Raw genomic sequence first — 16,469 nt, 5'->3', positions numbered from 1 at the left:
CGAATAAGTATAAAAAACTAACGTGGAGATTCCACTCTGTGAGACTTCTTGCACACATGAACATAGACACAGCTAGAAAACATTCCCCAGCTGGGCGATGGTGGCACACGACTTTAGTCCCAGCACTCGGGAGGCAGAAGCAGGCAGATCTCTGTGAGTTCGAGACCAGCCAGGTCTACAAGAGGGGGTCTACAGGACTGGCTCCAAAGCCACAGATAAACCCTGTCTCAACCCCACCCCCACCCCCCAAAAAATTCCCCATTTCAGTGTCACACAGGAAACAAATGGAAACTAAATGCCCATTGAGAAGAAAAAAATGAGCCAGGTGGTGGTGGCACTTGCCTTTAATCCCAGTACTCAGGAGGCAGAGGCAGATGGATCTCTGTGAGTCTGAGGCCAACCTAGTCTACACAGCAAGTTCCAGGACAGACTCCAAAGCTACAGAGAAACCCTGTCTCAAAAAACAAAACAAAACAAAACAAAACAAAAAAAAAAGGGGGGGGGTAATGAATGACATAGTCCTACAATGAAATACTATCAGACCATTTAAATGACACTACGTGTCTGTGGGATGTATCTTCAAAGATGGGTTACAGGATGCACAAGACACTCTTTATGCAAACTTAGAATATAAACACTGCTATGTTCTGCTTAGGAATACTTACATAATCTAACTGTAAAAAAAACAAAAACAACAACAACAACAACAAAAAAAAAAAACGTGTCTAGAAAAGCTGTGACAGCTTCAGAATAGTGAAGGCATAGGAATGGGGCTAGGGCACTTCCTAAGCAAACCTAAGGTAACTAAGGGAAAGCACTGAGCCAGGCAGAAATGCCGGCTGTTTTCAGCCTCCCCTGCACACCAGTGCATGGAGCCCACCACTCACTATCTGGCTCTCTTCTACTTTCCACACACCAGTCACGTGCTACTACTGGCAGCTTACATTCCATTCCCAGTGATTCTTCCAAAACATTAAAGTCAGCCAATACTCTTTGGGGGAAAGCCTGGTGTGTCGGCTAGTTTTCATGTCAACTTGACATGAGCTAGTCACTTGGGAAGAGAACCTCAACTGACAAAATGCTCCCACCAGACTGTCCTGCAGGCAAGCCTATGGAGCACTTTCTTAGTGAGTAATGAGTGGGGTCACCCCTGGGCTGGTGGTCTTGGGTGCTATAAAAAAGCTGGCTGAGCAAGCCATGAAGATCAATCCAGTATGCAGCTTCCTCCATGGCCTCTGCATCAGCTCCTGCCTCTAGTGTCCTGCCCTATTCGAGTTCCTGTCCTGACTTCCTTCAGTGATGGACTGCAGTGTGGAAGTGTAAGCTGAATTAAACCTCTCCTCTCCAAGTTGCTTAGGTTCATGGTGTTCCATCTTAGCAATAGAAACCCCAACCACACACTAGGGAAACATGCAGGCCAGTTCTGACTTGCCAACTGAAGTCTCTACATACCTCTTTGACAACACTGTAGGCCTTGGCCACACCTTCCCTCAGGTCTACTGGCTGATGGGCTAATCGGTGATGAGGAAATCTCTTTGCCTTCTTGGGCTCAATGGAGAGGGTACCCGGAGACACCATGTCATACGCAGTCTCTGCTGCTGCCTAGGTCATTTTGTCAGAAGAAGAAATGAGTAAGAAGACAGTCTGGAGAGCCGGGCACCAACAATGTGGCAGTGCTCGCCTGTAGCGGTACAGAGAGCCCCCCACAGATGGCACCTCTGCTTAATGCTCGTAACAAGAGCTAAGGACTTTCACAGTGTGAACCCCAAAGGTAACTAAAAATGCCCATCTGGACTGGACTGAACTGACCGACACAGCCCCTTCCTCTTATTATCCCATGTAGCAACTTTGAACACTTCTGTCTAACCTGTTGCATGGTCTTAAACTTAGCTCTGATCCTTTTACATAGGTCAGTGAAATAAATCCCCTGCTGACTTAATCAGTGTTATTTTCTTGAAATATTCAGACTTGGCAAGTATCCTACAACTCTGTTACCTAAATGTTCAGTACTAGACAGCTAAACAGCTACCAAGCACCAGACAGGTTGTGCATACCTGAGCACTTAGAAGACTGAGGACCAAAACAATGAGGACAGTCTGGGCTATATAGCAAGAATTTGTCTCAAAAAAAACCCAAAAACAAAACAAAACGACAGTAAATCATTATGAATGAGCGGTAGCGGCTATGCAGGGCTCATCTGTCTGGATGAGGCGGGCAGGGAATAGTACCTGTATGGTTTGAACCATTCTGTTTGTGAGTTCTAGAGCAGCCATGGCAGTGGAGGTACCAAAGGAGGCAGCGCCTCTCTGGAAGCCTCTTACGATGCGGCCGTCTTTCCGGTACTGCTCGATTGGCAGCCAAACCAAGTCCTTCAGGCCTTGCACTAGACACAGAAATCACAACGTAGGTCACAAGAGTATAAACCTGTATCTTCCTGTCTCATTCTCACAGAGGTTCCCAAAGGCCAGGCTTCCCAATAGAAACACAGGCTGAGCCATATGTGTGACTGAAAGTGTTCTCATAAACATTCCAAAAAGTAAACTTAATTTTAATATTTTAATCCAGATACATCCAGAATATTTTCATTGCAATATAGAGAGACTAACCTGGGTGGAGCTTCTGAAACTAGGGGTGAAATTTTCTATGCATGTTAGAAAATGCATGTAGATTTTATTTTTAAAAAAAAATGTTTTTTTACATAGACTCTCAAAGGTATTTGTAACCCCAAAAAAGATTTAAAAAGACAATGCACCTAATTGAACTAGTGAATGCATAGGCCCAACACCTCCCAGGATTCCTGGTAGCTGGTTCTTCTTAATGTCAGTGAGCCATTCGGTGATCGCATATGAGAACAATTTGTCAATACCTAGTAAACTAGAGAAAATGACTGTTAATGCAAAGAAGAAACAGAGTACATGCTTAAGGACTTTTCCTGTTTGGAAACTACATATTACAAGGGCAAACAAAATACTACAGATGCTCCAAAGATGGCTAAACATTTTTGTATCATAGAGAAATACAAATCAGCTACTAAATTCAATCTAAATCTGTGTGTGTATTAGAGAAGACAGATAACAGACAGAAAGACGACCAACGGACAAAGATCGACAGTGCCTGGGAAGCATGCACATGGGTGAGTGTCTTCCACTGTTCTTATCTCTTGATTCCCCCAGGGCTCAGGCACAGGGTGCTAATCACAACCACATCAGGCACAGGGTGCTAATCACAACCACATCTGTGAACCTGCATTCCCGTAATTGAATAAGCTAATTTACAACTTCAGCAAGTTGTCTTAAAATATCCTAGAGTGAAGATATTTTCAAGAAATCCCACTCTGTTCCAACCACTTCTATCCCTCCAAACAAACATTAGCCCCAAATCAGTAGGGGTCCTCCAAAGAGTCACTCTCCACAGAAAACACAGAGCAGCCGCCCCTGCTTGCGAAAACACCCCACTTTTATGCTTACACTAGCTTCAGTGCCCTCACCTTAAAGTCTCAGGCAGATCAATCTACTTACCCATGCCTATAGAATAGCCTCTTCAGCTTTAGCTCAGAACAGTTCAACTGGGCCAGGCCAATCAAAATCCCAGCCAATGTTCCCTGAAATGGAAAGAGTGGCCAATTAGTTCATAAACTAAGGAGAGACTCAACATTTAACATAGCTGTTACTGGGAAAGTCCAAACAATATTGGGGGCGGGGGGCTCAAGACTGGGTTTCTCTGTGTAACAGTCCTGGCTATCCCGGAATTCACTCTGTAGACCAGGCTGGCCTCGAGCTCAGAGATCCATCTGCCTCTGCCTCCCGAGTGCTGGGATTAAAGGTGTGCACTGCCACCATCTAGTTATTTTCCACCACCTAGCTATACAATATTCTTTAATGAAGATAAATGCTTCAAATAGCTACAGAAAAAAAATGTATTTTATACAGTACAAACCACTATACCAGCTAATAATCAACATGTATGAAATTTCACTCACAGTACTTAGAAGTAAAGGCACTGTACTTCATGCCAAACACACGCACAAATATAAACCATGGCAGCCCCAACTTCATCTGTTAACTTTTTTAAACTGAATCTAGAAGAGATAGAGCACTGCTGAGGTAGCTCCGATGGTAAAGTTACTTGCCACCAAGCCTGATGACCTGAGTTTAATCCCCAGACCCCACACAGTGGAAGGAGAGAACTGGCTCTCGTAAGTTGTCCTCTGACCGCCACACAAGTGCCTCCTTTCCTCATGTACTTCCTCCTTCCTCTAGAAATAAATGTAATTTTTAAAAGGTAATTTTGCATTACAAATTCATGCAACGTTTCCCTACCTGATCCATCGATACATGTTTGCCATGATAGTCAAGCCGGATAGGAACTTCTGCCGTGAATCTGAATTCTCTGGGGGGTAAACAAAGGGAGTTTACTCACATTAATGTTCATAAAATTAGACCTCACTTGTTAAGCTGAAAAATCAAAACAAAACCACAAAGCAAATTATAAACATGTCTTATGACTTCAACACAAAAGAATGCCTTTGACTTCCACCTTTTCTTAAAATCATGACTAAACAGATAAATTCTATCTATTGTATTTAAATGTTTTCACAAATGCCTTTCTTAGTTTATTAAATGTTTATTTGAGTGTTGTCTATTGTACTTAAATGTATGGTATTTAAATGTTGTCACAAAAACCTTTTCTTAGTTTATTAAATGTTTACTCTTAGAAAAAATGTTTACATATTCTCAAGTCATACAGAGGACAAATAAAAGTGGCCTCAGATGTCAACAAGTAGTAGACAGGAGAGACAAGAAGACACCCCTGTTGAATGTGAGTGAGGCAGGCCCCAGCCTGGCCCCAGCTCCTAACACTACATGGGATGCAGGTATAGATGGCTCAGCTCTTCTGAGATTCAACTCTGTCACTGTAAAAATGCATATCCTGGCAAATTTTGGTGGGAGTTTGTGAAATTAATGCTTGTAAGTAGATATGAATATACTAACACTGAGAATTCTGGGGGTAAAATAAAAACTACACACTGATGACATATGGCCAACACAGTGAGCTGCCTTCCAACAGCCGACTGGAAACTTAATGCTCAGAGCCCAAAACATGATTTCCCCCAACAGAATAAATGCTAATGGTTATACATCAAACCATTTTAGAAAAGCCCACCGTACCCACAATAAGATGGCAATATGTTATCTATTGTGGTCAGTGTCTAAGCCTGGGTCCCAGGTCTATCCCTCATCTCTGAACATACATCTGCATCTATTCACCTGGGCAGATACCTGTATGCCTTTCTTCCCCATGGAATAAGATGTGTTAACAGACAGACACCATTTGGTTACTTACATATTACTTAGACAATCACAGTGTCTAGATTGCAGTCTGAAACAAACATTAAATGCAACAGCCCCTTGCAGAGGAGGAAGAAGATTGCCACCACATCACTGGAAAGTCAGCGAGCAGATGGGTGATGATCAAGACCTTCACTCGGCCACTTGCTGATCCCCACGGTCTAACTCTCTGGGCACTAACTTATATCTGTGGAGGAGTAATTGAAGTACTACCACTCATTACCACCCCAGGGTTCTGGACTCTCCAGGAAAATAGAGGTGAGATCTACAAGCTATTTTGTATATTTCAAATAACCTAGCAAAACCACACAAAATAGACATTTGCCTAGGTAAACAGGTAAAACTACAGGGACCTGTCTTTCTCCAGTTAAAGACTGTTGAGCCAGCTTTGGTGGCATGCCTGTAACCTCAGCTACCTGAGAGACTAAGGTGGGAAGACCTAGAGTTCGAGACCAGCCTGGGCCACAGTGAGACCTACCTCCATACAATCAAAGTGTCAAATTTCTTACTTTCAGGATTACATTTACTAACACTGAATTGGCAAACTATATGTGATTAATAGAAAATAAGACTTGAAGCTACCACTAAGCCACAAATCCCCATTGGAAAATAACAAAACAACATTTGTGGAGAAATTTAGACCCAGCAGCACTTCATCTGTGGTCCTTCCTTTGCTATGTGTTATTAGTTCTGCATCTACCATCATCGCTAGGCGGCATCTTTAAAACATGACATTTCTAACTATGGCCCAACAGAGCAAAACTGGGGGCCCTGGAATAAAAGGGGGTACAGAGAACAGGATGAGGGGTTTCTCTTTGACGACCTTCTTTCTAGAAATGCCAAGGCTCTATCCTGACCAACAATGGCTAGGGAGAGACAGGAAGAACATGTCAGTTGTCCAAGGAAGAAAAAAAAAAAAGACTCGAGAATGAGGCTGGCTGGCCTCAGGAGGAATGGGGAGAAGCAGAGTGAGGAGTCAGCAGAAGGGAAAAGCAGTGTGTGGAGAGGCAAAGGACAGCCCCACGCTGAGGGCACAAACACCCTAAGACCTGACAGGTGGCAGTGGGAGGAGAGGGGAACGTCCCCAACAGACTCAATGACAGAAAAGCCCTGAAATCAGGGTCACTATGTGTAAACGAGGGTGACAGTTAGGCAGGGGCCACAGGCAAACAGCAAACAGCAACCAGAGTTTCTATATCAACGTGATGGCACCTCATGCTTGTCGGTCCCTTACACACTCCACAGCCATCATCAAAACTCCACAAGAACTTTATTTGCCAGCAAAATAAAAGCACTTACCTAAAAAACACAGGCTGGTCACTAAATGAAGCTTCCTCAGCTGAGAAGTCCTCCTCCAGTCCATTAGCCTCCTTCACTGAATTGGCACTATGCTTTGGGGAAGGTTGTTTTGGCCCAGGGAAAGAAACAACTAGGTTTGGCTCCTTTGAGGTACTCAAATGCCTTGGCAAACTGCAGGTGACATCAGCTCCAGGAGACTTTGTAACTGAAAACAGAGGGGCACATTTGAAGTCAGCTCTGCTACTTTTTTTCTTTTCTTTCTTTTTTTTTATTAGAAAGAAAATTATTTTACATGTCAATCCCAGGTCCCTCTCCTTCCCCTCCTCCCTTGGCCCCCTAACTAACACCCTACCTATCCCATACTCTTTCTGCTCCTTTGGGAGGGTGAGGCCTTCCATAAGGGGGGGGGGCGGTCTTCAAAGTCTGTCATATTCTTTAGAATAGGGCCTAGGCCAACCCCCTTGTGTCTAGGCTCAGGGAGTATCCCTCCATGTGGGATGGGCTCCCAAAGTCCACACCTATGTTAGGGATAAGTACTGATCCACTACAAGAGGCCCCATAGATTTCCAAGGTCTCCTCACTGACACCCACATTCAGGGGGTCTGATCAGTCCCATGCTGGTTTCCCAGCTATCAGTCTGGGGACCAAGAGCTCTCCCTTGTTCAGGTCAGCTGTTTCTGTGGGTTTCACCAGCCTGGTCTGGACCCCTTTGCTCATCACTCCTCCTCCTCTGAAACTGGATTTCAGTTCAGTTCAAGGTTTAGCTGTGGGTGTCTGCTTCTATTTCCACCAGCTGCTGGATGAAAGCTATACTATGGCATATGAATTAGTCATCAATCTCATTATCAGGAGAGGGCATTTAAGGTAGCCCTCTTCTGTTGCTTAGATTGTTAGTTGTTGTCATCTTTATAGCATTTGACTGCAGCTCTGCTACTTTCAAGGCAATCGACACTGATGAGCCTGCGCCCTACACTTCACTGAGTACGACTGTTAGAGAGGAAATCTGTTCCCACGCTTACGTCACTACTGTTATATAGGTACACCTGTATTAACATGGAATGGGCAGATATGGATGAAAAGAAGCACTGCAAGTATACTCTCAAAACAACACGCAGCAACTCAAACCAATCCAAGTGCATCCAGTCCTGATTTAACAATAAGCTGACTTCAAACCCTTCCATCTCACAATGGAGAGACATGTCTACATTCTGTAAAAAGTACATTCTGTACTTGGAATATGAACTTTGAGCTTTTCCAGGCAGTGTGCAGCTCTATCCTCTTGTGGTTCTGGGTGGCCATAGCCAGCCACAGCTCTTTAGTCAACAGTCGCTGGGGAAACAACACACCACAATGGTGTGGACTCCAGGTACTAGATTCATTTCAGTTACATGACTCAGCTTACAAAGGCATTCTGAGGTCATGACCCCATCCTAGGTAAGGACCTCTGTACTCACTGCAGAACCCTCAGACTGTATGTGTTGAGTACCTTCTGGATCTGGAGTCAACAGAAGCTCCACTTCTGTAGAAAGACTTGTGAAGAAATCCTTGAGGAAGAACAAGGCGTCCTGGAATGAAGACAAGTCACTGTAACTAACAGGACAGAGTCTGAGGGCTCTCTGCATCATCACCCTTACACAGCGGTCACTCACTTCTCTGTTGGCATTTCCACCACTCATTTGTTCTTTTCACACACATACAACTTCATCCCCATTATATTTTACAACCTCAAAAAATTTAAAAGCACAAACATAGCAAAATACTGAAACTAAAAACCAATAGCTAGGAATGGGCAGGGTGTAGCAGTCCCTGCCTTTAATCCCAGCAGTGGTCTATATGAAGGCCAGCCTGGTTTGTATCATCAGTCCCAAGACAGCCAAATCTATTCAGGTCCTGTCTCAACACAGAAACAGACACAGAACAACGGGGAATGTTTCCTAAATCAAAGGGCACTTTTGTTTTCTTCACTCACTCACTGGCAAGAGTTCTCACTCTAAATTGACAGTGGTGACATTACCACATCTTATGTATTTGCCTTGTGCCACTAAACTCCCTAGAACTCATTTCTTCTTTAATCACTGAGACATTTCTAAGACAGTCCCTTCACTGAACAAGATACTCAAAATGGGAATTTGAAGCTGGGGGTGATAGACACGCCCATAATCCCTCAGCTTTGGAAAGCTGAGGCAGAAGGATACACTCAAGAACAGCCTCAGCTACATAGAAAATTCCAAGTTAGCCATGGTAGAGCAAGACCCTGTCTTTAAAAATAAATAAGTCAACAAACACAAACTAAATTACTCACTCAGTATAGTCTTTTTCGCAAATATATAGGAAAACAAAAAGTGTTTGGTTCTGGGCTAACACCCTTCGAGCTGCCCACACACTCAGCTGGCAAATGCATAAAACACAAAATCAAAAGCTTAAGTCCATTCTTTCCTATCCTTCCGAACCATCAAAAACTCTAAATTCTATTAAACCAAATACAATGTGACTGTGACCTACAGAGTCAAGATGTTGGTTCACACCAAAAAAGTCTGACTAAAGGTTTCCAAGAATTTACTTACTTTCATTTATAGTATATTTAAATGATGTAGGCAATAGTATTCTAGGTAATATGGTGCCTACAGGTCTGAGATAGTTCCACCAATACCTGGTTCTGAAGTAGGTAAGCAGGTTCACAGAGGGTTCATTACCAGGTCATACACAGCACATGTGTTGTTCACGCTGTACATGCTTATTACATGTTTATCTCATACTCAGCATTACATGTTAACAGTACATAAAATGCTGTTCTTGAACCACCACTAGATGGTGACAGTTTAATGTTGTAAATGTTTTAACTCCAACACTGTTCAAAAAAAGGAAAATACTAAGTATAGATTTATTCTTGAAGAAAAGGGAGAAAACTAAAGATACACAAGAAATCCTGGCTTTTTACAGTGCTCCTTTTATTACTGTATTTATCTCCTACTGTCAAAACAGCAAAGCATAGATAACTCACAAGAGAAGATATAGCAATGGCTAATAAGAATGTGAATCTCGGGCTGGAGAGATGGCTCAGGGGTTAAGAGCACTGACTGTTCTTCCAGAGGTTCTGAGTTCAATTCCCAGCACCCACATGGTGGCTCACAACCATCTGTAATGTGATCTGGTGCCCTCTTCTGGCATGCACTGTATACATGATAAATAAATAAATAAATCAAAAAAAAAAAAAAAAAAAAAAGGATGTGATTCTCCCTCTGATGCTGCTCCAGTCCAAAAACACGAGTGCACAGACTGACTTAGTGGAGCCCATTTGATATGGAGAGACACCTCGCTCAACCTACACACAGGGGTGTGGGGGCGGAGAGGTGCCTTGGTCCTGCCTTAAGGAGACGATGGGACAGACTTAAGACTTCCTTGGGGAGGCCTTACCCCTTACCCTCTCTGTGGAGCAGATGGGAAGGGGGGAGTAGAGGGAAGCAAAGGAGAGGAGATGGGGAACTGGAATTGGAATGCAAAATTAAATGAATAATAAAAAAGAATATGAATCACCAACCACCAAGGATCCCAAATGAAAATACAGAAACACTAACTACAACATCTAAAATTTAAAAGATGACAGAACCAAGGTTGGCAAACACAAGAAGCAACCAGAAAGAACACTTACTGGCTACTAATGGAAAACTTAAGTAGCTGCTCACAGTAGCTGAAGAACCTAGAAGTTCTGCTTTTATTTACTATATGAATGTAGATGCACTGTGTATATTATATGTAAAAAAACATGCAAGCACGCATGTTACCCAAGGGAAATGAAAATATGCACTTCTATACAAATTCACAACTGCCTTGTTTATGAAAACTAAACATAAGTGCAAACCAGCAGGCAAATGGGCAAGCTGGGGCACAGGCACGGTGACACCTACAGAACCAAGCTGTGATACCTATGAACCTCACAGACACAATCCAGAGGAAGGAAACCAAATGTGCTTCCGTTTATGCAGAGGTTAGGTGGTGAGGCCCAACTACACAGGGCAGAGTTTCAGCTGAAGTCGCTACTCTGCCTAAAAATGTACCAAGCTCCACTACGGGCTTAAAATCTATACACTTAAAATTTAGGTTCAGTACTCAATGTTAAACTTTGACTGTAAACCAGACAGTAGTGGCACACACGTTTTAATCCCAGCACTCAGGAGGCAGAGGCAGGTAGATCTCTGTGAGTTCAAGGCCAGCCTGGTCTACAAGAGCTAGTTCCAGGACAGGCTCCAAAGCTACAGAGAAACCCTGTCTCGAAAAACCAAAAACCAAAACCAAAACAAAAAAAAAGGCCCTTGACTGTAAAACATGTATGCTTAGCCTGAGGTTCTATGACACAGCAGATTAACAGTACAGTGTTAAAGAGTTACTTTAATGCCATGCCCATTCTGTGACACAGGATGACACCATGTAGCCATACAATTTCTGGTTCCCTCACTGTTTTCTCTGCTTTAGAGTTCTACACAAGGAACTATAGTCAATATTAGAGAACCCTGAGCTGGCTAAATTTGGTAAGGCCATGGCAATACAGATGATTCTGACTCAGTCTTCTCATGGTAAGAATTTTCACAGATCAATTTCCCCATAAATATTTCACTATATTTCTAGTAAGCCAGCACATGGATACACTAAATTAAAATAGAGATATCAAGGGGGCTGGAGAGATGGTTCAGTGGTTAAGAGTATTTGCTACTCTTACAGAGGACCCAAGTTCAGATCCCAGTGTCCACACTGGGAAACTCACAACCACCAGGGCTCCAGGAAATCTGAAGCCCTCCCCTCTTCTGGCTTCTGTAGGAATCTGCACACATGTGTGTGAATACTCACATACATACATACATACATAAATACATGAAAATAAATATTTTTAAAATATGCATGTCAAAGATATTTCCATAATGAAAAAATACAAATCTAAAGTTTGACCAGCTAAGAACCTGCCAAGTATTATATATAAACCCAATGCCCTCTTGCACATCCTCTTGGACTGGGCCTACTGTTTACAGTTTGAGCATTTATTTCAATTGATGTCTGAGATACCAGTCACTTGCCATAGATTATCCAAATTTTATTTAAGTGACACCATCAAAAATTTTCTTTTCTTTTTTTTTTTTTTTTTTTTTTTGGTTTTTCGAGACAGGGTTTCTCCGTGTAGCTTCAGAGCCTATCCTGGCACTCGCTCTGGAGACCAGACTGGCCTTGAACTCACAGAGATCCGCCTGCCTCTGCCTCCCAAGTGCTGGGATTAAAGGCGTGCGCCACCAACACCCGGCGACACCATCAAAAATCAGTATTACGTAGGCAAATGAATAATGCTATCTACAAATATGCCAAACCCAAACCCCAAACAACCAGAGATTTTGTTATTTTAAAATTCCATGTATGTTCCACAGCTATGGTTTGCTTCAGGTAATATTTATGAAAGTTTGCACTCCACATCCATAGCATACAATTCCAGGCACTAAGCTAAATGTTCTCCATACATTGGCCTATTTAATGCTCACAATACATGCATTACTGCCTCTCTCATTAAAGCGAAGCCCAGGGAAATTTGATAGGATTTTCTTTACAACTTTCCACAAATCTGTTTTTTTATGACCTCTTTACTTGTGGCCCCATTTATTATTTTGTCATTTTGCCTAGGACAGAAAAATTCCCTTGCAGAATCTGTAACACAATCCCTCTAACATTTAACCTATCCAGGAGTCCTTTAAGTCTCTAAAATTATGATACCTGACTTAGGAGTGGAAAGAGAACTCAGCCCCATATCACACAAGCAACGAGCAAGGGACCACACCAAAAGGCCAGACTTCAAACTTCACAGAAGACTCTGCCCTACAGTCTTTAATCGTGACCCTTTCTCAGAAGTTTGTTGATGATAACTGCATCAGTGTGCACACGACACAAACCTGGTCGATGTTGAGGCGGAGCGGCATCAAGGACACTCTCAAGCAGCACTCCTGTGGTAGCCTGCCAGACTCAGGACGGACGTGCAGGGCTTTAATTGTCAACTACAAGAAAGAGAAAAACATCTTCCCTGGTGACATATGACCTTGTTCTCATTTTAAAAAAATCATATTCCTTTCTAAGAAAAAAAGCAGAATTTTGAGATTTGAGCCCAGCCTGGGCTAGACACTGACACCTTGTCAATAAAGGAAGAAGGAAGAGAATTATATTTACTCTTCGTCTTTAAAAGGCTGTTCAAACTTCAAGAAAAATCTCATGACATATGACTCTATTTAGAGGACAACATCAAATGACAACAGTGTAGCTTGAGGCTCAATAAGGCAGGAAGATAGGCAGGACTAGGAAACAAGGAGAATTCTGAGAAAGGTAGGCAGAGGGAGTCCGCCAGAAGAGATGCCATGTGAGACCAGGAAGATAGGACACACCAGGCTTTCTCCGGTAAGATAAAACCATGTAGAAATACACAGATTAAAAGTTATGAGTTAATAATTAAGACAGAGCTAGCCAATAAGAAGCCCTAGTCATTGGCCAACAGTTTAATAATTACTATAAGTCTCTGTGTGCTTATTTGGGGCTGAGAAGCAGCCTAGGGACCTGGCAGGATAAGAAAACTACCAGCAACACTTCCCAAGTCTACAGTCTGTTTGTTAGACCTCCAAAGTCCTGAGCCTGCCTGTTAGACCCCCAAAGTCCAGAGCCAGCCATTCCCACCTCACTAACATTTAAAGTATTCTAAGTGTGAAGGGCTGACAACAGTCCTAGTTATTTTCAAGTGGTTCTATTTTACCTGAGTTGTGACATATTGGCAATTATAGTTAGGGGATGTTTTTGTAAAATAATTCTTGAACACAAAACTTAAAATAGTATGCTTAACAGGAATTTCCATATTAAAAAGAAAAGTCTTTCTTCCCACTCTCTCGGCAGTTAGACACAAATGAAAACATTTTCTAGGACTAACGAAAAGAGAGCAAGGCTTCAAGGTGTCTTACCATGTTGGAGTGAGCTTTACGAGGCATGTCTTTGCTGCAATACAGGTATAAAAATTTATTCATTTGGGACGTTGCCAGCCGATCTCGAATTTCAAGGTCCTGAACGATGAACACCTGCCTGGAGACTGGGTATTCTAGGAGGCTGGACTCACACTCAGGCTTACACGGGGGGTAGACTTCATGCTGAAACTTCACCTTAACACACAAGAACAACACAGCAATCTTGACTTGCACTTGAACTTGGCTTTCTCCTTATTTTTTCTGTTGAGATTGTATGTATTTGTATTTTTGTGGCTGAGCCTGTCTACACACCATGCGCATGCAGTGCCTAAGGTCAGCAGAGGGTTTGGATCCCCTGGAACTGAAGTTAGAGCTGACTGTGTGCCTCTCGGCCAAGCTAAGCATTAAATCAATGTAAATGTCACCAATGCTCTGTCTGTGGACTCTAGATGTTCACAGGGGACCTTCCATAGGTGCACTCCAAAGTCAGGCCTTCCCAGACAGACAATTCAATAGAGCAGTGGTTCTTCAAGTGACCCACCAGACAGGTAAATGCTGGGCAGGGCTCAGAAAAATGTATTCTACAAAGGTCTCTAAGGGACTCTGGGAACCCCTGCTGCAGGCGTGGCCTGGGCAAACAGAAACACTTCAGGCTTTTTAGATCATCAAAGGAAAAGAGGTGAGACCTATACTCTGTAGGGCAGGGATTTAAGGCCTCAAGACTCATAGGTGGGGTATAGCCTGAGAAGCCCAGCTAATACACCTACTGAAGAAGCTTCTTCCCTTTCAAAATACCTTCTTACCTTGCTTAATTGTATTTCCATTAAAAAGTCATGGTTCCTTCCTTTGCCACCATAGACTGTATGACGTCCGTGCCTTGTAGGTGTTTGAGAAGGTGAGCTATGGGGACTACTAAAGATGGAGAAAAAGAAAAAAGTTAAATAAAAATAAACCTTCTTTGTTAAAAGAATATTCAACTTAGTGACATCAGAAAACTTAATAAGATACAAAGAGAAAACATTACAGAATTACTAGAATGTTCCACAAACTCACTATAAATCAAATCTTATCACTTAGCCAGGAGTGGTGGTAGTGTGGGCGTGTAATCCAACTACCCCTGAGGCTGGGACAGGAAGAGCAATGCTTGCTTGAGTCAGAGTGAACTGAGTGGGACAGCACAAGCCTACTATGTGCAATGCCTGAGGTTCAAGCCCCAACACCACAGGGGAAATGTGTCATTGATAGTATTTTGTATATACTGAAAATGCAATTTTATTACCACCATTATAGTAGTCATTTAATTTTCAATATTCAGACCTACAGCAAAACTTAATTATGATGCTGGGTGCCAAACACATTTGGAATGAAGCCTCTATAACTTCCTTTTGTCTCAGAAATCCAAGTCAACAATAGAAGTCAACCAGGGCAGAAGCATTGCAAATTAGCCAGGAAGTGGAAAAGGGTGCCCAGTGCTGTGACAAACGTTCTGCCTGAGCAGCTCCTGTGCAGCTCATCCTGCAGACACACAGGCTCCAGCACACCTCCAGTTTCCACTCACTCTCCACACTATGGACACTGGCTGCTTTGCTTCATCAAAATACTCAGCTCTGGGGATGGAGAAATGGCTCAGAGGTCAAGAGCGCTGGCTGCTCTTCCAGAGAACCTGGGTTCAGTTCCCAGCGCCCACAAGGAGGCTCAACCATCTGTACATAACTGCAGTTCCAGAGAATCCAACTCCCTCTTCTGGCCTCCCAGAGTACCAAGCTTACACGTAGTGCACAGACACCAAACAAAACACACACATTAGACAAGCAAGCCTGGAAAGAAAACGGTTGCAAAAATCAAATCAAATCAAACAAAACACCTGTTTAATTTAAAACAATTAAAACAAAACATCATACCCTGTTAGATGCTGGGGGCTCAGGGCAAGCATGAACTCTGCCTCCTGACACACTCACCTCCTTCTATCGACCCCCTCCCCTCCCTTTGAAACTGAGGGCAAGGAATGGGTATCATTCATTCTCATAAACAAACACGATGGGTAATGCTTGCTAAGAGAAAATCTTCTCCGTCAACATTTTAGTAAATCTGTGACGAATACAAGGAAGTTCACAGCCAACTATAGGTGTGACATTTAAATTACATATTTGAATACTAATTTATTCATCCTTAAGATAAATATCAGGGCTGGAGAGATGGCTCAGTGATTAAGAGCACTGACTGCTCTTCCAAAGGATTCAAGTTCAAATCCCAGCCCCCACCTGAAAACTAACAATGGTCTGTAACCCCAGTTCCCGAGGATCCAATGGCCTCTTCTGGCCTCTGTAAGCACTGCTTATGTAATGCACAGACATCCATCCCTGAAAAACACCCATAATAAATCTTACAAAAAAAAAAAAAAGAGAGAGAGATAATTGTCATGTATTTTTCTATGGACAGATATACTGAGCCATCAAATGAACTTACATGTAACTCTTAGCTGGAGAAGCAGGAGGAACTGTGGCAAAGTCCTTGCCTCCATAGAGATGCCACACCAGAGAGACTTCCTTAACAACGTAGCGAACGGCAGGGACGGGCAGGTGGAGCGGAGCTTTGCTGCTATCCGTCCTTGTAATGGGCAGACTGAAATAGTCATCTCTTATCACGATAGCCTCGTCAACCATGATCTTTACCACCGGCTCCTCTTCCTTCTCCTGAAACACATCAACAGACGGCACTCTCTCTCACCACAAACAACAACTAGTGTGCCTCACAGACTTCCTTGAGTCTACATTCTTTTCAATAATTTCAATATATAAAACTGTAATAATTTACTGTCTTTGAAATGGAATCTCATACTGTATCTCTGGTG

General features: G+C 42.8%; 1 protein-coding gene across 3 annotated transcripts in view; it reads right to left on the bottom strand.

Moving 5' to 3' along the window:
* Window positions 1–16,469, bottom strand: part of Atg2b (autophagy related 2B) — a 73,921-nt gene that overhangs the window by 10,137 nt on the left and 47,315 nt on the right. For all 3 annotated transcript variants that reach the window (XM_035445487.1, XM_027416331.2, XM_027416332.2), the window contains exons 31-41: window positions 16,085–16,311; window positions 14,422–14,530; window positions 13,619–13,813; window positions 12,572–12,673; window positions 8,134–8,212; window positions 6,648–6,852; window positions 4,320–4,389; window positions 3,519–3,601; window positions 2,753–2,874; window positions 2,229–2,383; window positions 1,453–1,602 (exon numbers count right to left, since the gene is read on the bottom strand). In XM_035445487.1, coding sequence (XP_035301378.1) covers window positions 1,453–1,602; window positions 2,229–2,383; window positions 2,753–2,874; window positions 3,519–3,601; window positions 4,320–4,389; window positions 6,648–6,852; window positions 8,134–8,212; window positions 12,572–12,673; window positions 13,619–13,813; window positions 14,422–14,530; window positions 16,085–16,311 — 1,497 coding nt within the window. The remainder of the gene's footprint in view (window positions 1–1,452; window positions 1,603–2,228; window positions 2,384–2,752; window positions 2,875–3,518; window positions 3,602–4,319; window positions 4,390–6,647; window positions 6,853–8,133; window positions 8,213–12,571; window positions 12,674–13,618; window positions 13,814–14,421; window positions 14,531–16,084; window positions 16,312–16,469) is intronic.

This window comes from Cricetulus griseus, chromosome 5, assembly GCF_003668045.3.
Source record: "Cricetulus griseus strain 17A/GY chromosome 5, alternate assembly CriGri-PICRH-1.0, whole genome shotgun sequence".
NCBI lineage: Eukaryota > Metazoa > Chordata > Mammalia > Rodentia > Cricetidae > Cricetulus > Cricetulus griseus.
This window is presented reverse-complemented; position numbering and strand designations above follow the sequence as displayed.